The 23,476-nt window shown below is 40.4% G+C and overlaps 1 protein-coding gene across 6 annotated transcripts in view; it reads left to right on the top strand.

The window, feature by feature from the left end:
* ACSL6 (acyl-CoA synthetase long chain family member 6) overlaps window positions 1–22,118 on the top strand; it is a 61,271-nt gene extending 39,153 nt beyond the window's left edge. For all 6 annotated transcript variants that reach the window (XM_012446263.2, XM_012446087.2, XM_064366295.1 and 3 more), the window contains 8 exons: window positions 151–246; window positions 1,294–1,366; window positions 3,473–3,561; window positions 4,615–4,731; window positions 8,896–9,039; window positions 10,500–10,601; window positions 11,531–11,602; window positions 18,092–22,118. In XM_012446263.2, the coding sequence (XP_012301686.1) occupies window positions 151–246; window positions 1,294–1,366; window positions 3,473–3,561; window positions 4,615–4,731; window positions 8,896–9,039; window positions 10,500–10,601; window positions 11,531–11,602; window positions 18,092–18,229 (831 nt within the window). In that variant the 3' untranslated portion in view covers window positions 18,230–22,118. The remainder of the gene's footprint in view (window positions 1–150; window positions 247–1,293; window positions 1,367–3,472; window positions 3,562–4,614; window positions 4,732–8,895; window positions 9,040–10,499; window positions 10,602–11,530; window positions 11,603–18,091) is intronic.
* Window positions 22,119–23,476: the final 1,358 nt, after the last annotated feature.

The following is a 23,476-nucleotide window of genomic DNA, read 5'->3' as shown; positions in this document are numbered from 1 at the left end:
TCAGCTCGTGTGTTATATAGCCTCAGGCCTTCTTTCTGATCCCAGTCCTAGCATCCAAGTAGGACCCAATTGTTGGATGTGGACCTTGGAGATGGGCTGGACACCATCTCAGACATCACAAACTTCAACAGCTCTTCTCTCTTCCCACAGGCCAGTCTTGGTGGGTGTGTGCGGATGATTGTTACTGGAGCAGCCCCAGCATCACCAACAGTTCTGGGATTTCTCCGGGCAGCTCTAGGGTGCCAGGTATTGTCATTGTGTGTCCTTCCTTAGGAACAGTAGGACATACGTTAGGGCAGGAAAACTACCATACCCTCTACTGTTCAGAGAAAGAACCTGGGGGCAAGATTTTTGTGAGACAAAACTCCTTTCTCTGAGGAGGAAAAAACTCAGAGCCAGTGAAAGTCAGGATGGCATTGCCACATTCTGGAAAGCCCAGGTTTATCCACTCTGGGAAATTCTTTTATCTGGATCTTTGAAAGTTTTTCGCAAAGGGCAAAGGGATCAGACAAACCACAGATAGATCATCAATGTGCTAGAGAATGTGTACCACACCTATACTGCATCCCTGCCTTCTCCAGCCTGCAAAATATCTCGCAACCCAGGAAAGGAGAACAAGGGAGAAAGCTCATTTCAGTGTTATTTGATCCATTATATTTTGTTATCTGTCAAAATTTATTTCTTCATTTTCCATTCAACTCATATTTATTAAGTTCCTACATAGTAGGGTATCATAACATGGTTGTGGCTGACTGATTTTAAGTAAAGTTGACCCATCTTTTTTATAATTGTGCATGCTTCAATTTTCTGTTTTAGAAGGCTTGAGCTTTATTCACTGTACTCATATTCCACACCAGCATGGCCTGACCACTTCTAAAGGCAGACACTCTTATGTGGTGTATTCATGTAAACAGGTGGGGTTCTGGAGGGGAATAGCTTATGGAGCCAAAATAAAACATAGAGCAGATTTTAAGATGTTTATTTTGTATTATCCAGATGAAAACTAGATTCAGTGGTTGAAAATAGGTCAGAAATCTTTACCCTAAACTATATAACCTCATCTACTAAGTGTCTGTGATAAAAGTAGCACTTCTTCCAAGCGAATGTGGCCATGTTTGTTGTGTGTGTTCAGCTTCACCTGGAGTCGTCTACCTCCAGAGCACTTCCTTCCCTCTACCATCCTGATCACGAAGCAGTCAGATGCTCATTGGGAGGTTAGCTGGCTGAAAGGGGTGGCCAGTCAGCTCTTGGAGGGTGTGTGCCCACAGTGTGTCTTCTATGTTTTGCTTGAAGGTTTATGAAGGTTATGGCCAAACCGAGTGCACAGCTGGATGTACCTTCACCACGCCTGGGGACTGGACCTCAGGTAGGATGGGCTATGGGATATGGAACTGGCTCACAAGCCACTGTGGAATAAAAGCAGCTCACTCTAAAACTCCCTCATGGAAAGGAAATTTGCATGGGTACTTAGGAAAAAAGCAAAGGAAACAGAAGAAAAACATTAATGGTGGTTATGTCTGTGTTGTGGCATTGTGAATCTGTTGTGAATCAGTAAACACTGTTGAGGTTTTTCCCTTTTTTATTCATCCTTAGCATACTGGAAGAATCTGGTCTAAATGTGGTGAGTAATCCATGGGCTACCCACTATAGGCCTGCTTCCCATTGGCTCTGAAGGATGCATCTCCTCAAAATGAGGATGTGGATGAGAGCTGTTCCTTTTTGAGGTTGCCGCTGCCTTCAAGACATTGATATCACAGGAGACTGTAGTTCCCAAAGGGCTTCTAAAATGGCCCTTTAAGAAACAGTACCCTGGCCACTATGAACCTGCCTCTCCTTTACATGTCATGTCTAATTCATAGCTTGCTTCCTTCATTCTAAAGTGACTGTAAGCAAGGCCATGTAGTATCGAGAATCTATAAAAACCCAATAACCTGATATTATAAACATTTTTCCACCTGGAGTTGTATTTTGTGATCTATTACTTCTTTTTTGCATGACTTATATTTATCTATAAAAAGAAATAGGAAAATACTAAAACCTGCGACAAAGAAAACAACGATCTCCAAAGGTGGCTCATGTAGGAGATCTGCCAGCAGCAAAGTTATTAAATAATTTATTTATAAAATAGGCTTTATTCAACTACAGTTTTAAAAGGCAGGACTAAGGAAAAAATGCTTCTATACTTGGCTTGGCCAAATGTGATTTCATTTATTTCAATTTAAAATCCACCTGTCATGTTTCTGCTGACTATCTGAAGGTACTCTGAAAATAATATTGCATTAAACAGCGTATTTCTTTCACGTGCACATGATCCTAAAATTTTCCAGTTTGCAGTTGAGCAAACTTAAGCACAAAGAGTGGTCCTAGGCTTGGAGAAGTGAGTATCCTGAAGGATTCTTTTGCTGAGTGGTTTTCAGCAAAAGGGGAAACAGGTCTATAGTAGGATCCCATAGATTACCCACCAGTTTTAGACCAGATTCTTCCAGTATCCACCCTCATGTATTCCTTCCTTTTGGACATGTATCTCTTCCCCCTCAGGTCATCCTTTACATTTTCCTGTATAAGCACTGCTGAGGTTTTTACCTTTTTCACTTCATCCTTAGCATAAAAATTGAAAAGATTTTTGTGTATAAGGATAGACATCTTTGTATATTATTGTTAAGGATTTGACAACATCTCTTTTAAAAGAGAAACCAAGGTGGAAAGCCTCATTTTTCATATACGTGGCTCAATTTTCTTTCAGGACCTTGGCTAGCATCTGCTTTAAAACCCTCCAACTTGCCAGTGAATTATCTAACAACCACAATGACTAGAAAATGACTTAGATGTAACTTTATAGTAAATTTAACCAAGATAACTTGGAGTCTTATTTTCATGGGCCACGTTTCTTCATCCCAGCTTTCCATTCCTTTTTTATTCAAAATGTAGTATGGGACCAGAAGCAGCATCACCTTGGTGCCTCTAAGAAATGTCGAATCTCTGTTCCAAACCCACTGAATCAGAATCCACAGCTTAAGATTTGTAGATTTCCAGCATGTTAATCAACAGTCTGGTGGCTAGAGAAAAAGCAATGATTGCTATATTTTATGATTCCCCAAACCAAGACATGTGATCTGACAATGGGGAAAATGATTTAACGTAGACACTACTGTCAAAAATCTTGACCCTATCGTTGGTGCCACCCTACCCCACCCAGGATCCTGTGCACGTTGGTGCTGGGCCAAGTGTGTCTGTCCTGCTCATTAAGAATCAGGTGTAAAACAAATGCCCAGGCAGAGGTAGGCCTTTGCTTTCTCCAGAACTTTGTTTTATTACCAACATTTGCCAGTAACAATTGCCCCTTTAAAAGTATGTTGCTTTCCACCCATAATTCCCTACTTTGACCACTCAGAGGTTTTAAGGGGCTTGGAACATCTTCAGTGCTAAAACAGATCCAAACACTAACAAATACCATCTTACTCCGGTGTTCCAGGGCATGTAGGGGCGCCACTTCCCTGCAATCATATCAAGCTCGTTGATGTTGAGGAACTGAACTATTGGGCCTGCAAAGGAGAGGGAGAGGTAAACAAGGATTTAGCCATTCATGTCTGTGGTTGCTGCATGTAGTGAGTAAAAACAAACAAGAACAGTAGGGATGGAATGATATTCCTTTTGCCTTGTGTGTAAAGTCATTTTAAAGTACTGATTAATTTGACTCGACTCAACTCAGCATCTCCTCTCCTGTTTATGAGGCAACCAATAGCCAGTGGTCTAAATCAAGATTTGGAATTCCCAGACTTTTAAATTAATTAATTAATTTTTAAATAGAGACAAGGCCTTGCTCTGCCACCCAGGCTGGAGTGCAGTGGCGTGATCGTAGTCCAGTGTAATCTCAAACTCCTGGGCTCAAGTAATTCTCCTGCTTCAGCCTCTCAAGTAGTGAGGCCCACAGGCATGTGTCACCACGCCCACATAACTTTGTATTTTTTTGTAGAGCCTGGGTCTTGCTATGTTGCCCCGGCTGGTCTTAAACTGCTGGCCTTAAGCAATCCTTCCTGCCTTGGTCTCCCAGAGCACTGGGATTACAGGTGTTAGCCATCATGCCCAGCCCCAAACTTTTGTAAAAATTCATTTTTTGCCCCAGCTGTGTTATGGCCTGCTGCTCTGTGAACTGTCCTAGCAGAAACTTAACCCTTTACAAATAGGCCAGATGGAGTAGATAAAGCCGGTCTGTACTTGTTCATTCCATGGGAGTGAGTGGGAATGACTGCCTGCTAATGGAGCAGGGGACTGAAGCATCCCTGGTAGAATCAGCCAGCCATCAATATCTGTGATGAGTCCCCATTAAGTGTCACAGAGCAGCATGTGGCCAAGGCCAGAGAGCTCCTGAGGGAGAAGAGATGACAAAGGCCTAGGGTGGCCATGGCAGTGGGGGAAAGATGTGGAGGATGTTGCTTGACAGGAGACAGTTCAGATGGCTGCTGGCTGTTCCTCCTCCTCTGTTTCCATCCCTGCCATATCCACAGTGGCTTTCCTGATGGATAGTGTACCTTATCTCCATATGCCTGGTGATAGCCTCCCATCTCCTCATTCCTCATGCTGTGGCTGAGAGAAGCCATGTTTTTTGTCCCACAGATATGTGTGAGAGGACCAAATGTGTTCAAAGGCTACTTGAAAGATCCAGACAGGACAAAGGAGGCCCTGGACAGTGACGGCTGGCTTCACACTGGAGACATCGGGAAATGGCTGCCGGTGTGTACGTTTGGAACCATGGAGCTCCAAACATTTTGGTGGTGGGGGAGGGTATGTGGTCGGGGTCACTGAGGCAGGAGTCTTCTCCAAATACCCCCGACAATGAGTCATTCAGGAGCACCTCTGGAGGCTCTTCCTTCCTTTACCCCCAGAGCTTCTTCCTCCTCCCTCTCCACCTCATGAAGGTGATGAGGGACCTGTGCAGGTGGGTGTGGCTGAGGTCGTGGAGACTGAATTCCTATCCTTAATGGTTCCAGAAAGATATCCAACAGTGTGTGGAATCTGATGGGAAGTAGGAGGAACAGGGGGTACATGTATCTAGGACTCTGACAAGGGCAGGGCCTATGAGCCCGCTGATGCTGGCCCTCAGCCAAAAGGTGGCACTGAGTGAAGGGGAAAGCTTGTAGCCAGGTGGGAGGATGCTTAGTTCCTGTGGCTTTGCCAGCAGTTGCTAATATAACCTTGAGCAGAGCCTCATCCCCCTCTGTGGCTTCACTTTGTCTCACTTATAGAACAGGCAAACAAGCCTTCATGGCATTCCTTGGCCATGGGCCCCAGTTTTTAGCCAAAACCACTTTGCCTCATTCTCTCATTTTTAAAATGGGGATCATAACATTCCTTACCTCCGAAGTTATTGTTGTGTTGTGCAGGATCTGGACTTTATCCTTTATTATTTATTTATTTATGAAATGGAGTCTCGTTCTGTCACCCAGACTGAAGTGCAGTGATGAGATCTTGGCTCACTGCAACCTCCACCTCCCGGGTTCAAGCGATTCTCCTGCCTCAGCCTCCCTAGTAGCTGGGACTACAGATGTACACCATCACATCTGGCTAACTTTTTTGTATTTTTGTAGAGACAGGGTTTCAACACGTTGGCCAGGCTGGTTTTCGAACCCCTGACCTCAAGTGATCTGCCCGTCTTGGCCTCCCAAAGTGCTGGGATTACAGGTATGAGCCACTGTACCTGGCCTGGCTTTTATCCTTTAAAAATGTTTTTTAAAAAGGAAGAAAAATAAAGTTTTTTTTTTGAAGAACAAATGAGATTATGCCTGTAAAGAACTTAGCACAATGCCTGGCACATAGGAGATGCTTAGACGAATGCTTTGACCAGAAAACAGCTGTCACTGACACTAAGAACCCTTGCCTGATGCAACCTACCCCAAGAGCCTCTCCTGTGTCTTTGGGAAGTGCTAAGGTTTGGGTGAACATTTTGAGGTGTTGAGTTTATCAGGAATATGAATGATGTTGAGCCCAGTGGGGGCTGAGTGGGCTAGTGAGTGGATCTGCTCCTGCCTGGGCCTGTGTACTTCCGTTTGAGAACCCCTCATCCCTGCCCCAGACAAAGATGTATCTCCAGTGAGTGCCCTGGCCCGGGGACTCTGCTTAGGGAAGATATGCATGATTAGACAGTTCCCAACCCAATGTGATGGGCATGAGCTGGGGACACACTCACTTGGGGAGAGGCAGAGGAGGACAGGCAGCTACTGGATCCAAGTCGTAGGATATGAGTCATGTTCCAAGAGGAGGGAGTGGGAAGGACAGTCAGGGCATGGTAGTAACGTGCTGAGTAGAGGCACTAGATATGCAAGGCAACGAATTCCAACTGAAGGCACATAGGTATGGGAGAGAGAGGCTAGAGAGTTCAGCAGGCCCTGAACACCTACAGAGGGTGGATTGTCCCGTTGGCTCAGGAAGCTTAGGCTTCAGGCCCCCTCACTTGCATCAGCCCCTTCCAAGGCCCTGCACTTCATTTTATGTGATTCTTAAAGAGGGCCCTCAATATTGTAAAAGCTTGAAGGCTCTCAAATCCCTGGATCTGCTGCTGATGCTCTGTAAGTTGAGTGAAATCATCCAGCATTCACGGGGTAATGTGAAGCAAATAAATTAATTCATGTAAAGCACTTAGTGTTGTGCTTGAGCACATAGCCTAAGGTTCCAGGCAGGTAGTCTATGAGAGTTCATTTTTTACATTATTATTTTTAAATGATTTTTGAAATTTAATTAAAACTTACTACAGCTATTGAGATAAATACTTATTTTTTCTATGTTTCTCATGTAAAGCAAATCATGCATTCTTGACATAATTCAACTTAACCATGATGTGACTTTTTAAATAATATTTTGTCTAAAAATTGTGTTTGACCTTTCCATTTATACTCACAAATGAGATTGATCTGTAATTTTTTTCTTTCTTTTTATTTTTTTATTTTTTTATTTTGAGACAGAATCTTGCCCTGTCACCCAGGCTGGAGTGACTGCAGTGGCATGATCTCGGCTTTCTGCAACATCCACCTCCCAGGTTCAAGCAATTCTCCTGACTCAGCCTCCTAAGTAGCTGGGACTACAGGTGCCCACCACCATGCCTGGCCAATTTTTGTATTTTTAGTAGAGGTGAGGTTTTACCATATTGGCCACGCTAATCTCGAACTCCCTACTTTGTGATCCACCCGCCTCGGCCTCCCAAAGTGAATTTTCTTTTTATATACAACCCTATTGTTGTTTTGTTGTCAGCTTATTGAATGAGTTGGTAAGTGGGGTTTTCCCTCGGTTTTCTGGAAGAGTGTGTGCAAGGTTTGAAGCATTCATTCTTGAAACTTAGGTAGAAATCATCTATAAAGACATTTGTGCTTTAAAAAATATTATTTTGTCAAGAGATCAAGACCATCCTGGCCAACATGGTGAAACCCCATCTCTACTAAAAATACAAAATTAGCTGGGCATGGTGGTGCGCCGCTTGTCTGTAGTCCCAGCTACTCAGAAGGCTGAGGCAGTAGAATTACTTGAACCCAGGAGGCAGAGGTTGCAGTGAGCTAAAACTGTGCCACTGCACTCCAGCCTGGCAACAAGAGTGAGACACCATCTCAAAAATATATATATATTTTGAAATCATATTAAATAGATCAAGGAATAAGGATGGTCTTCTGGTCCAGAAGGACCGTGGTTGAAATCCTGGTTCCCCTATCTTCTAGCTATGTGGCTTTAAAGGAGTTAATTAACCTTTCTGATCCTCATTTTCCTCAGCTGGGTTACAGCACCCAGCTAATGGATCATGAGGACCAAAGAAGCTGGGGTAGGGAAACTGCCTGATGTCCAGCCTGGGTTTTAAGCACAACAGAGCCTGCTCATTTTTCTTTTCTGGAGAGATTACCCTGGCACTGGCAGATGGAGTGGGGATAGAGTGTGTGCAGCAGGCCAGTCAGGAAGTGTTTTTGTTGGGAGGAGGTGGTGGATATGAGATGGATTTGTGAGCAAGGATGGGTGAGCCTGACTGCTGGAGATCCCAGGAGACGCAAACAGCAACGTCATCTTCAGGTCTGAGGTTTGGATGCTGGGGCAGGCTTGTGAAGGTTGGTCATGAGCTTCATTTAGGAGCATGTTACATCCTCTGAGACAAACAGCCTTGTGTTTTGAAGCATTCCAAGGGTATTTGGGTTCTGGATCTGGAGCTCAGTGAAGAGCTAGAAGCTTGGACTGACTTGGGAGTGACCAATGAAGAGAAAATAGTGGTTACCCCAAGGTGCATTGTCAGTGGGGGTGAGGAAATTGTAACATTCAAAGGTCAAGCCTGTCCAAGAAGGTAACCTGCCTGCTGCAGAGATCCTGCAGGGGCCTGGGCTCCTAGTGCCATCAGTCATGTCAAGTGGGAGTTACAGGGGCTCTGCCAGGTCTGTGCTATATGCCAGAGGATACAGAGGCTGCTCTTTAGAGGTGGAGGAAGTAGCTGGGCAAGAGACCTGAGAGTGGTCTAAGGGAATGAACCAAAGATGCTAGTGAGATAAAGGGAGCTGGAGCAAGGGTGTGTGTGCAAGGGATGCCATGATGGAAGGGCGGTGGGCCTCCAAGAAGGAAGAGGGGAGGACACCTGCTGCTAGGTGTGAGGGTGGCAGTGGTGGGAGGTGATGTGTTGGGGGCTAACTGCTGAGGGGAAACGACAGTTGATGCTCATGACCCAGCAGAGCTTGTATGTCATCAAGCTTCGGTGCACAGCAGTTCTCTCCAGGGGCCCTGCAGCTTCCCAAGAGCAGATACAACAGAAGGAAAAGAAATTGGGGTGGGGTCTGCAGGTTGGGGTAGGGCAGGGGTGAGGGGTTATGGCACTGAGGAGTGAAGTCTTCAAGCTTGAGAGTGCCATGTTTTTATAAAGCTGTTTGTCCAACTCTACAGGCAGGAACTCTTAAAATTATTGATCGGAAAAAGCACATATTTAAACTTGCTCAGGGAGAATATGTGGCACCTGAGAAGATTGAGAACATCTACATCCGGAGCCAACCTGTAGCACAAATCTATGTCCATGGGGACAGCTTAAAGGTGAGGCCCCTGGGCTTCAGCCCTCCCACACATCCTGGGCATGCTGAAAAATCCAGATTAAACATTAACCTCCAATCAGACACCAGATTCTCCTCTGCATTTTAAAACATGAGACAAAACTCCTTTTTAAAGGAGAAATCTTAATTACTTATAGTGTGTTAAAATGTAATTAGGTCAAGTAAGTTGCCTAAAGTAGTACTAATGAACATTCCCACTCCTTTTCACTTATGCTTCACCTACTTCCAAGGATTTTTGAGATAAAGTACTAGAGCAAGATTCAGGGTTTCTACTGTTTTTATTTTTTATTTTTAAAAAATCATTATTACTGTTATTATTATTGAGACAGGATCTTGCTCTTTCACAGTCATGGCTCACTGTAGCCTCAACCTCCCTTCTGGGATCTAGTCATCTTCCTACCTAAGCCCCTTCACCCTCCCTCCCCATCCCCAATAGCTGGGACTACAGGCACACACCACCATCCCCAGCTAATTTTTTTTTTTTGTATTTTTAGAAGAGACAGGGTTTCACCATGTTGGCCAGGCTGGTCTTGACCTCCTGACCTCAAGTGATCCACCTGCCTCGGCCTCCCAAACTGCTGGGATTACAGGTGTGAGCCACCATGCCTGGCCTGATATTAAATATATTCTATACTATCATTGCATTTCTATAATTAAATACTATGAAATTATTTTTTAAGGAATGCTTTAAAAATTAAAATAGGCCTGGCATGGTGGTTCATGCCTGTAATCCCAATACTTTGGGAGGCTGAGGCAGGAGGATTGCTTGAGCCCAGAAATTTGAGACCAGCCTGGGTAACATGGCAAAACCCTATCTCTACAAAAAATACAAAAATTAGCAACGTGTGGTGGCATGCTTTAAAAAATTAGCAACGTGTGGTGGCATGCTTTAGTCCCAGCTACTCGGGAGGCTGAGGTGGGAGGATTGCTTGAGCCCAGGAGGTGGAGGCTGCAGTGAGCCATGATCACACCACTGAACTGCCTAGGCAACAGAGTGAAACCTTGCCTCAAAAGAAAAAAAGAAGTAAAATGAAGTCTTTCATGAATGAAGATCATATTAATGAAACCATTTCAAAGTAGCCAGGTAATCTTGAGAAGCATTTGGTTTTTGGTTCACAGAATTTGGATCAGAGAGTTGTTTGATCAGCATCCTAAAGATGTGCTGATTCAAGATTGGCATGAGAATCAAAGGTGCATATCAGTCTAACTTTACTGATTCTTAGAGTCCTTAAACTTACTATTTTTTATATAAAACTAGGGGAATATATCAGAAAATGAACGTGTGATATATTGGCAGAAATGTTTTGTGACGTGAGCAAATGTTTTATAAGCATATACTTAGTTTTTGAAAAAGGTGGAGTCTGAGAATTTTAATGCTGGACCACAAATAACCACTTTAAAAGCATTTGTCATGACTGTGTTCTCTTTTGGTGAGCACTGCAGGCCTTTTTGGTAGGCATTGTCGTGCCTGACCCTGAAGTTATGCCCTCCTGGGCCCAGAAGAGAGGAATTGAAGGAACATATGCAGATCTCTGCACAAGTAAGGTTGGTATCTTGGGGCTGTCTCCTGAAAAGTTACTGAATGTTTTGTGATACCACGTAATGAGAAAATAGAAAAGCTGTAGACCAGTGAAATTTGAACTCATATGGAATTTCTAACATTACTTTATACATGGTGGGGATCGATCCTAAACCAGAGATTTGTCTTTTTTTGTTACTGAAGAAACTCATATTTCTTGACAAACATTTGGATTTTAAGCCAGGAGACATCACAGAATGCTTATCCAGCCCTGTTACTTTGTAGCTTAGAGGAGAGTCCAGGGAGGGTGGTAACTTATCCAAGGTCACAAAGCTGGTTAGCAGCAAAGTCAGATGTGAGCATAGGCTTTCTCACTCACCTGCCGTGCTCCTTCAGATATAAGGTGGATTTTGTCTCCAGCTAGTTGTGGAATAGAAAAAGCAGCACAATTCTCCTGCTTGAGCGTTAGCTAGTCACACCTTCCTGAAACCTTCTAATGGCACATATAGAACTCTGAGGAGGAGGTCACCGTGCTCTGACTCAATGTAGCTTCTTGAATCACATGGTCCATTTCTTAGCAGCAGCCATAGACCCTCCCTCTCCCACTGTGCCCTGGGCCTTGCACTCATCTGGGGGTAGCAAGACTCACCAGGCTCACCAATAAGGCTGCTTAAAATAAAAAAAAATCGAGTGGTCCCTTAGCCCGTTCATGGTCACTCCTTTGGCCATTTCAGATACTTACTTGCCTGATGAGATGCGGTGATAGGAGTGCTGCCAGGGAGTATCAGCCTCAGTTGTTAGCACATGTTGTGGGTTAGCACATGTTGTGGGTTAGCACACGTTGTGGGTTAGCACATGTTGGCACAATCACCAGTTGCACTTCAAAGTTGTTTCCTCTACCTCCGTTTTGAAATGTGTTCTTGTCTTGTAATTTTTCTCATATGGTTTGATTCAGGATCTGAAGAAAGCCATTTTGGAAGATATGGTGAGGTTAGGAAAAGAAAGTGGACTCCATTCTTTTGAGCAGGTAACAGTTACCTTCCCCACACTCATTACAGCCCTTTAGGGAGTGATGAAAATTAAATTAACCCATGGTGACCCTGACCTAGATTGTTGTCTTTTCATGGTGTGGCCTGACAGCAGTCTGTGTGCCAATAGACCCCGAAGGCCTGTTTCAAGCTGCCTCCTGAACCAAAATAGGTCACGTGTCAAAAGAGAGTGCACTCGTTCTTATAATTACAAACTTTCATAAGGCTGAAATAATACCCTAGCTGCAACTAGTAGATCATGTGTACATGATCTGTCTTCTAAGCTGCCTGCATTACCGAAGACGACAGTCACACCTTATTTTTATTTTTATGGAGACTGTCTTCTTGGCTTTAGCAGGCAAGCTTGCTTGTTAGGAAGACATTGGAAAGATTATTCTCTTTGGGCCAGTGATCTGTCAGCCCAGCATGACCTCTGTAAAGAGGAGGAAACAGAATGCTTTGGGAGAGGACACAGCAGTCCTCTAAGACTTCTTTCTGCGAGGTTGGGTTCTTACTGTAACTGAGTTCATAAGCATACTTAGTCTGACTTACATCTACCATCTATATATCCTCCTTTGTCAAAAATTCAAAGAGAAAAATGGTTCAAATGGAAAAATATTAATAATATACTGATTTTTAAAATGTCCTTATATTTAAAATAATTGTTTTTCATAAAATAAGCATTTCACTAAAATAATTGTTTTCATACAAGTTTGTTTCCCCAAATTTAGTGGCGAGGTTCTGCCAGTTTGATGAGAATCTTAAAATTTTGTATGTTCACTTGATAACCTAAAAACCTTGAAAACCACTTTAAAATATAAAACTCTTATAGTGCTTTAATTTGCAATAAAAACATTTTCATTGATTACAATTTTAATTTTTTGGTTTCAAACTAAGGAAATCTAAGCATAGTTTCAGGGTCTAAAAATACTGTTTATCTTTTTAAATAGATCTTTACATTAATCCATTTTGAGAAACACCGCTTTACCCTCATCTGTCAGTATGTTTTAGAGCAATTTAGGCCTAGCTAGGTAAATATATATTTTTTAAAAGTATAAAATCTGAGGCATTCAGGCAAGTTACATTTATCTTTCTAAATGAAAAAGGTCAATTTTGGCATATTAATTATTTAAATTTCCAAATATGCTGGAACTGACTTCATTGCCCTTCCTCAGTGGGGAGTTGAGCGATGGGATCCTCTGCGATCATGTAGACCAGGGGCCACAAATGAATGGTCGTAGGCCTGGTTGGTCTGGGCCTATGTGGTGATTTGAAGCGCTGGCTGGCTGCTGCCTACTGGGGAAAGGCTTGCCTAAGCTGCTCAGTTCCTGCCGACATCCTGGTGCATTCACAAGGCCTGCACGCCCCCTGCTGGTGTTTGGATGTGGGACCTGCCCCAGGGCACACAGAGCATCATGACACCCAGATTCCTCTTCATGGAAAAAATATACCCACTCTTAAGATTATGCTTAAAAGGGATCTTTGGTTAAGTTTCCAGTGTTAACCATTGCTCTGGTTAGAGCTTTCACTGAGAGGAGACGTGTTCTTGACTTTCCACATGCCTTTAGCAGAGTTTCTGCTCTAATAATCTGCCCTCACCATGGTAACCTCAAATACAGGGAAGTCATGTGGCATCTCAGAGGCCTTTAGTTTTATTGCCAAGGCTGTTGTCTTTTGATTTTCTCTGTTCCCATTCTCTTCTTTGTTGGTCTGTGGCATCCTCCCCCCACAGCCAGTGTGTGCCCTCAGCTGACCACAGGAAAGCAAAAACTAAACCTCATGCCTGAGGAGGGTGTGCTCTCAGTTGTGATCCACAGCTCAACATAAATTATTTCAGTTAATCCATAATGCATTGTCAGCTTGTCCTTTCCCCTCTTCCTCAAGGATGAATGGCCAATTAAGTAGACGTAACTCTAATTAAACACACACGCATACACACACAAAGGCACAAATAGATATTCAAGTTCAGTATCTAAAGTTTAAGTCATTCAACAAAAGTTTTAGTTCCGACTTACTGGGCTTGGTTGATCTGAATTAAACTTTGATTTAGAAAAACAATTGATATAATTTAATTTCCAAGAACAGACAATTCCTAGAACTAGGCCAACCATTATTAATTTATGGAGATCTTCAGATATATTTTAATGAGTAGATAGGTAGCTGGGAAGTATTTGAGCATTCTTAACCATAATTTAATGATTTGCTTGACATTTGTATCCCTTATTAATTTGCATAGGCAGTACAATATGAACTTTGACACTTAGATTTTTCAATTTCTGACTAATTAAGCCCTTACTAAAAATATTTTATTGGTAGGGTATGGTGGCTCATGCCTGTAATCCCAGCACTTTGGGAGGCTGAGGCAGATGGATCACAAGGTCAGGAGTTCAAGACAAGCCTGGCCAATATGGTGAAACCCCGTCTCTACTAAAAATACAAAAGTTAGCCAAGTAGTGCCAATAAACCCAGCTACTTGGGAGGCTGAGGCAAGAGAATCATTGAACCTGGGTGAGGGAGTGGACGAAGGTTGCAGTGAGCCGAGATCAAGCCACTGCACTCCAGCCTGGGCAACAGAGTGAGACTCCATCTCAAAAAACAAATTATTGTATTTCCTGTCATTGTAATGATTACCTAACCAATTTGTCTTTAAATCAGAAATGATTTGAGCATCCCCTAACTCATTTAAACGTTTTTTTTACTTTATCTCTCCTGTCCTAAATTATTCACTCTGTTTTTATTACCTACAAGCAATATTGTGTTAAAGGATTTCATTAAGACAATTGAAAAACTTAAAATACTGTTTCTCTAAAATTATGAAAAGTTTGTGCTTTTATGAGTTGGCATGAATGGACAATTTTGAAATATTTTATTCCAATGCCATATTTAAATATTACAGTATTTCTAAATTATTTTTAAAAACCTGTAGAATCTCTTTTCCGTGAGAAGAGTATAGTTTTTCAGAAAGGGAAGCTAAATTTAGGCATCTTCTTTCTTTTCCTAACAAAAACTTTGCTAATGAAAAAGTGGAAATTCTAGTTTGATAAAGTATTTGGCATAAGGAGAGAATAAGGACTCTCATACCTTTTTTACAAGTTCACAATTGGACAGTTTGGCTTTATGAGAAAATAATTATTATAAAAAATGAACATGTGCTTTATCGTTGATTTACTTCTGAAAAAAACTATAGATTTGTGGCCCACAGTTAAAGTCAGTGTCAGTTAAACAACTGATTGATTCATTTTTTTCCACTTACTGACTGTACTTTTTAGTCACTCAGGCAGGTTACATAGGTATTTTCACAGAAGGATTTAAATAGTCCAAGGGACATAGGTCAGGCCAGAGCAGGGACTGGCAGCCTGGCAGCAGTGCCGCTCTGTCCTGCTCACTAAGGGACTGAAAGGTGAGCCCAGAGCAGGCTGCCATATTGCTTGGCCTTCTGCAAGGCTGTCTTTGATGATACAGCCACTTCTCAGACAGAATTATTTTGTAGACAGCCACATGGAGCTAAAGATCTCCCACTCAGCTATTTAGGTTTGAGCAGGTAGCTGGCCCGACAGATATTCCAAATCTACCTGTTGATGCCGTGCTTTCTTCCTGAGATAATAATGTGTTCTTTTACATTTCTACTTAACCATATAAATCACATTCTATATCTCTCCTTATGAAATGTATATTTCCAGTACCGCATTTTTTTAGTAGCTTCAGCTTGTCGCTGCTGGCTTTTCAAAGATATTCACCCCAAGTTCCTATGCTGAACATAGTCTCTTGTCCCAATTACACAATGTTCTCCTACATATGTAATTCCTGTATGCTGTTAGGAATGCAGACGAGCTGAAACTCAGGCCACAAGAGCACTGTAGAAATTATATCTTGGCATTTGTATCTCCTTTTAAAAAAGGATAGTATTGGCCGGGCGCGGTGGCTCAAGCCTGTAATCCCAGCACTTTGGGAGGCCGAAGCGGGTGGATCACGAGGTCAAGAGATCAAGACCATCCTGGTCAACATGGTGAAACCCCGTCTCTACTAAAAATACAAAAAATTAGCTGGGCATAGTGGCGCGTGCCTGTAATCCCAGCTACTCAGGAGGCTGAGGCAGGAGAATTGCCTGAACCCAGGAGGCGGAGGTTGCGGTGAGCCGAGATCGCGCCATTGCACTCCAGCCTGGGTAACAAAAGTGAAACTCCGTCTCAAAAAAAAAAAAAAAAAAAAAAAGGATAGTATTAATTTTAACAACAAAAGAAGGTGGATAGATGGTTTGCACTTACCAGAAGTATTTATATGATAGTGCTTCTATCAAAAGAGAAATTTTTTTGATAAGTTAAGGATATTAGCACTGTCCATTTTTCAGTTGTTTTATTTTGACAATAAAGGTTAGTTACTACTGCATTAAATCTTTGCATCTAAGGTTAAATTTGATTTTGATTGTATTAATGTTTTCTTTAAGCTAATTAATTTTGTCATCAAATAGTGATTTCCGAACTTCAATAGAACTTAAATAGCATCTTATATAAAAATTGAGCTTGCACAAAACATAAGAGCAGTGCTACTCAGGTTGGTTTAAGGCTTGAGCCAGAGCTTCTCCACACACACGCTTTCACTTAAGCACCTCACCTCATCCCTCCTCATCGTCCCACCCTTCTCCATCTCCTTTCTACCCTTACCTATCTAAACCCCATTTCCATACCATCCCCAGCAGTGGCCTCTGCAGATCTCCTAGTTCTCAGTGCACTATGGTTTAAAAACATCTCCCTTGGGACCTGTTTCCAATAAATATTGGATCTCCAAAGACGGTTTATATTTGGTAACAACAAATTAGGAAAAAAGTATATTCTATAGGGTACAAAGAACAGCAGCCCTATTCCTTCCTGAGTCATGTGTTTCTTTGAATATCAAGCAGACTTAGAGAGTTTTCAAACAAAACCCTTTTTACGAGAACCGTATCTAATTTTGAAAACTTGGTTGTTGATGATACCCATCTTTAGCCAAGATTTCCAGCTATTTAAATTGCATATCCAAGTAGCAATCCTTTCAATAAGTGAGATAAAGGTTTTTCAAACTTGAACTCATTTTTATTTTACTTGAACTCATCATGTCCTTCTGAGACTTTGTATTCCTCTATGAATGGCACTACCACCTTTATGCAGCCATCCAAACCAGAAACCCAGGAGTCCTTGGGGCTGCCTGCCTCTCTCACATTTTGCCAGTTTATCTCTGAATCATTATTAGAGCTGCTTACTTGTCTCTGTCTGTGCCACTGCCCTGAGTGTAGGTCCTTACCTTCATTCCAATGAATTGGCCAGATTCTTCTGATTAGTTGCTGTATTAGTCCATTCTCACACTGCTATAAAGAACTTCCCAAGACTGAGTAAATTATAAAGGAAAGAAATTTAATTGACTCCAGATCCACGTGGCTGGGGAGGCCTCAGGAAACTTACAATCATGGCCAAAGGGGAAGCAGGCAACTTCTTCACAAAGCTGCAGGAGAGAGTGGGGTGAGCCAAGGGAGAGGAGCCTCTTATAAAACCATCAGATCTTACGAGAATTCACTCACTATCACAAGAACACCATTGGGGAAACCGTCCCCATAATCCAATCACTTCCCACCAGGTGTCTCCCTAAACACCTGGGGATTACAGTTGAAGATGAGATTTGGGTGGAGACAAAAAGCCTGACTATATCATTTGACCTGTTCCCAATCTTAAATATTTCAAAAACAATCTTCCCATTTCTCTTGGAGAGATCTTTCAAAAATGTGTATTCAGCCATGCCATTACCCTAACTAAAAACCTTCAGTATCTTACTATTGTCTTTGGAGTAAAGTTTGAGCTCCTCCATAAACTGGCTCGTCTACCACTTCAGCTTCATCCCTCACACTCATTGCCTCTTGTTTTATGTAACAAGAAACCACTTAGAGTTCCCTTTTCACACTCTGCCATTTCTCACTCCCATAGCTTTGTTTTTGGGGTTGCCTCTGCCTGCAATGCCCTTCTCCACCCACTTCTCCCCCTTTGATGGTTAACTGTAACCCATTATTTAACATTCACCTGATTTCGGAAGTCTTCTCTGACTGCCTCTCCCTCTCCCCTCTGATGCCTGAGATGGATGCCCTTTGTCCTGTGCATACCATACTGATAATTGCCCAATGTTTCTCTGTCTCTGCTACTGGATGTGAATGTGCACTCCCGAAGGAAAGAGGCATTCAGGATTCCTCTTTGCATCCTCGGTGCCTGGCATAGAGTAAGCAAGTAATTTATTTCTGTTGACTGGCTAAGTGAATGAATAGGAAGGAAAAAAAAGTTGGCTTTTAGATACGTAAAATGGGCTGAAATGTTCTCAGTATAATTTTGACTTAGCATAATGTCTCTGTGTCATTATATCTACTCTCATGTGCCTCTTTGCTTTTTACCATATATACAATAAATACTGTGTTCTATGCCTGTTAAATGTTTGACATTTAATAAATGAGCTATTCTGCATTTGATTTTTAGGTTAAAGCCATTCACATCCATTCTGACATGTTCTCTGTTCAAAATGGCTTGCTGACACCAACACTAAAGGCTAAAAGACCTGAGCTGAAAGAGTACTTCAAAAAACAAATAGAAGAGCTTTACTCAATCTCCATGTGAAGTTCAAGGGAAGTTCTTCTCTGTATAATGGACTGTGTAGCAATATTATAGTTATTCTTGAAAGTAATGAGTCAAAATGACACAGGTGAAAATGAATAAGCATCTGATTTTATGACTGAGCCTTTTCTTGTCCCAAGAGGTCTTTAACAATATTTTCTCTATCATCACTGAGTACACTTTATTTTTATTATTAAAATGATATTGTAGCAGGCTGCTAAAAATATCACAAATGACAATGTAAAAATCAAGACATTTTCTCAAGAACTGTGTACCACTAAAAGTAATATATTCTCAATGTTCACAGAACTCCTATTAAACATAAAGGAAAAACATAACTGATATATTGTACTTAATTATTTGTGAAATAGTAACCAGATGCAGCAAGTATCTAGGCAATGTGGACTACCTCATTCAATAACTGATTGTCAAAATCACAATTAAATCAGACTTCAAAAATTAAAGCTAGGTGTACAGAATCATGCTAAAACAAAACATAATAACTCATAGTCTGTGTAACTTCAGATTCTTCAAACAGGACAATCCATATTGTCATATGTGAAGAAGTTTTCTTTCTGATTTTTACTTTTATTCATGAAAAATACAAATTCAGAAATTCTTTTTGTTTTTGTTTTTGTTTTTTTGAGACAGGGTCTGCTCTGTCACCTAGGCTGGAGTGCAGTGGCTCAATCATGGCTCATTGCAGTCTCCATCTCCCGGGCTCAAGCGATCCTCCTGTCTCTGCCTCCTAAGTAGCTGAGACTAGAGGCACACACCACCACATCTGGCTAATAGAAAATTTTTTCTTTTTAGAGATGAGATTTCACTATGTTGCTCAGGCTGGTCTCAAACTCCCAAGCTCAAGGGATAATCCTGCCTTGGCCTCCCTAAGTGCTAGGATTACAGGCATGAGCTACTGCACTCAGCCAAATTCAGATATTTTAGAAATATGTGAAATATTTAACTTACAAAGACCTTTCAATGCATTTTTCTCATTTATTAAGCTCATTAAAGTATTCAGGAACTACCTAGAAAAAATATAATGTAAAACTATTCAAGAATGGTATGCATATGCTCTTATCATAATGAATTCTAAAAGTCATCTGTTGCCTCTACAGTGAATGGATCCTTGAGGAAGACTTGGGAGAAGAAACTCAGAGTTATTTCTCAGGGTGGGCAGCAATTAATGTACCTATATTCCTTGCTGGGGTCTTCTAGTCTTCCATTCCCAACGTGTCCATGCTATGCCTGGAAACCCTGTATGACTGTAATTCTGAACAACTTAACTTTTTTCCAGTAAGAATATCAAGGCAGAAGGTGGGAAGGAGGGGATATTATCTCCAGGGAAAATAGTTTTTCAACAATATAACTTTGATAAACCTCTTTAAAGTGCCCCAATAAAACTTTTTAAGTCCATAGACAAATATCTCCTAATGGCATAATTCCATGCCTAAAATCTTTAAACATGCCCAAGTTTAACCACTAAAACCTTCTTTCCTGCATTATATATTTAGACACACCCTGTATAGGGGTGTCAACAATTTTATATGATTAAAGTCCGGATATGATGGATAGCAGTTAAGTTCTAAGCTATAGATTGTACATCTGAAAAAGGCATGGTCTCCAGGAAGGTGTTTTTCTTCTATAGAGACAGGACTCTGAAAGCATATGAACAATCTATATACAATTCATGTGTTAATTTAAAATATATGAGCTCAGTGTTTGTAGTCTAGCAGCTCCTTTCCCTTGGAGGAATGCCAAGCAGTTTGCAAATAAATCCTGTTAGTTAAAAACCATATAATCACATGGGCCTATTGGATAAATATGCATCAGTGATTATATACTTATATTTCAGTCTTATCAAAAGTGAATCACAGTTTCATTTGATGTGTTTATCTAGTCTTTTTAAATATTCCTTGGGCATATTCTCTCTGAAGACCCACTGTTGCACTTATAAATTTGACATTTAATAGATGAGCTAGTTCTGTGCACACTGATTTTTAAAGGCATTTCTGAATAAACTAATACTTAAAATGTCCAAGGTAACATCTGTATAGCATTAGATTTTTATATTTAATATATATTTGACTAATTAAAAGTGAAAATTGTTACCTGAACTGGATATTCATACTATTTTAAGGGAAAGTTCCTTACATTTCAGTAACAAAGAAGCTGTTACCATTGTCCTCCTACTCAACTAAAATTTCATATTTGGCTTTAGTCCCAAAAGAATTTCGAACAATGTGACATAAACAAGTAATTTAAAACTTATTTTGTTTTATTTATACTTTATAATAGATATGATTGATTATGGACAACTTAAGATTTCTTCTTTTTGCCACTTAAAAGATCTTATATTTCTAGAGTTCCAGGTCTATGTGGAAATCATTACACTTGGGCCAATAAATGGGTTAGTTCAGATGTGCTGAGAAAAGTAAACAGTGGATCCTAAATATATTGCATGTACATTTATCTATTTCTCTGTTTAATGTCACTTACTTTTGTAGTAAATGAGACATGAAGCCCTATGTATCAATGGAAAAAAATCCTTCTTGCTTCAGATTTCCCAACTTTATTCTGGAGGAGAAAAAATTTTGTATTTCTCATGAACAAAGATAGAAAAAGGTCATGTACTTATGATGGTCACATTCATATTGGGCATTGGATCCTATTTAAGCCAGAAGTATAACAGAGAATCAGTTCCTTAAGTGTAAATACGTTCTTGAATGTTTGGCCTTTTTATCTGTTGTTAAAATGTGTTAGTAATTCTCATATTTTGCAAATAGGTCCTTTGTGTGTATTATAAAATATATACCAAATCTGTTTTTCCTTTTGCTGTGGAAGATGTCTTTATATAATAGTGAGACTTCCCTTGCAAATGGGAGAGGAGACTGGTCAGGTGTAGTAGGTAGGCCTAGCCCGATGTATTAGGAACTCAAAAAGTCAGAAATCCACATTTATTCAAGTCATGATTTCATTCTAAATTTAGTTAAAACTACAAGTATGAAAAAAATATAACTTTCCATTGGAATTTTTTACAATCAGGTAATGTTTTAGCAACTTCAAATCAGCATTTAAGTTGATTTTATTACCTATCGAAGAACCAATAACCTTTTCTTTTTCTGCAGTAAAGAAAATGAAGTATCCTTTATTTTCCACATGTATGAAGCACAAATGTAATATAGTTACTTAAAATATAAAATACTTTAAAATGAATGTAAAGAATGAGAAAATATTTTTGCATGAAAACAGACTGCTTATAAACATGCTTAATATTTCAGGAAAAAAAGAATGAATAATCATATATAAAATTGGTAAACTATAAATTGGCTGTATTTCTTTGCCAGTTATAATTTTAAGGAAGCATTTACATGAAAAGAAAAAAGTACCCTAGTAGTCTGAATTTTCTCTCAAGTATGCTAGAAAATCCTTTCTGTGAATCTGCAATTAGCTGCAGTAAGAAGTGGTTTAGCATTCAAGCAAGGTCAATACCCCAAATGAGAAACTCTTCAGTTAGAACACATTAATGGTTGTAACACAGAGGCAGTAGATAAATATTTTAAATGAGCATTTCTAAACTTGGTCCCAAATGGAAAGGGTTTCATGTGGTGACAGTGGCTTTTAAACATTCATTTGAGTGATTATTCTAATTTTCCTTGTTAAATCATTGCAACAGTTGCATGAGGGAAAATAGATATTTTTTGAAGAATTGCTTATTCTACTTTCAATTTTTAAAAATTGAGGGGATTAAAATATTACTTTTTAAATATGCATAAAAGTATCTTAACTGTAATTATGTTTTCAGTTGCTTTGTTATAATAGCATGCATATCAAATATAAAATGCATTTATGAAAATTTTTGTAAAAAATAAAAGATTTTTCATTTCTCAAAGTTGTTTATAATTACTATTTTATATATTTATATAACATAATCCCCTCATGTGAGTGTATTTGGTAATTATCAATCTCAGTTAGTGCTTATGGTAAACACAGTATCAAGCTACATCACCAATAAGTATACTTTACAGCCATACTCTGGGTCCTCTGTTAAAGTTCCATAGACTCCAAGAACTTATGGTGCATCCAGAGAGGAGCTCCTTTGCCCAGGCCTCTGTTGAAACTTTTGCTATTGTCAGATATCTCCTGGACTTAAATCATTTTTATGAATACATAACAAATAACTATCTTCAAATTTTCCATCATGATGGCCTTTAAAATACCATTTCCATGTCTTTTACTCATATTCAGAATAATGGATACAATTTCTTAAAATGATGAATTCTGCTGTGTCCAAGATATGCAGATTCTGCCTTGTCCATATTTTTGCTGTCATCTATTCCTCCCTATTGTCACAGCTATTATTGTAGTTTGTGCCACCCTTATCTCTTGTCTGGAATATTGCAATGCTTTCTTAACTAGTCTTCATGTTTCCACCCCAGCATCCTCAAATTTCACCACCCACATTTCAGCCAGGGCAATCTTTCTAAATTGAAAATCTAGTCATGCCATTTTCCTGCTTAATAGTCCTTCAGTGACTTCCCATGGTGGCCAGGATAAAGGTCAGACTCCCTGGTTCAGCACTCAATAACTAGCACCTCCTTCCTCCATGGAGCCTCAGCTCCAATCATACCAATTACTTTTTGTAGTTCCCTAAAAGCATCGTACTTTCCTGTGTCGACATGCCTTTGCACATACAGTCCCTTTCTCCTAGAATGCCCTTTCCTTTAATTTCCCTGTTTAACTCCTACCATTCATCTTTTAAAACTCAGATTTCAGCATCCTTTTCTCTGAGAAGCTTCTTATGTGGTTGATTGGTTGAGGGTCCCTTTGCCCCACCCCCATTTAGACTGAGTTGCTTGAAGTTTTAGGCCCAGTGCAGCTCTGACTCATAGTAGATGCTAAAGAAATGCCTATTGAAGGAAAATACCCTTTGTCTTTTTCATATGTTGCATAGCATTAAAACTGCAATACCTGAAGGTACATTTCCTCTATCACTGTAATTTATTCCATTCTTATCATCCAAGCAAAAATAAACACCACAAAGATGCTCAGTGGGTTACTCCATAAGAAAACACCATTCAAAAACATTTCCTTTGGGCTCCAGGGAATCCCAAACCCACAAACTGGCTGTTTTCCCAAAAGATATATTAAGAAATCTCTTTGACATTTGTTTTCGTATGGAAGTTAATATCTTCATGACCGTTTTAAACCTAGTCAAATCCACCATGTGTTGTACTGACATGCTGATTA

This window comes from Aotus nancymaae, unplaced genomic scaffold, assembly GCF_030222135.1.
Source record: "Aotus nancymaae isolate 86718 unplaced genomic scaffold, 86718_ANA_hifiasm-v0.15.2.pri h1tg000064l_1, whole genome shotgun sequence".
NCBI classification, from domain to species: Eukaryota; Metazoa; Chordata; class Mammalia; order Primates; family Aotidae; genus Aotus; species Aotus nancymaae.
This window is presented reverse-complemented; position numbering and strand designations above follow the sequence as displayed.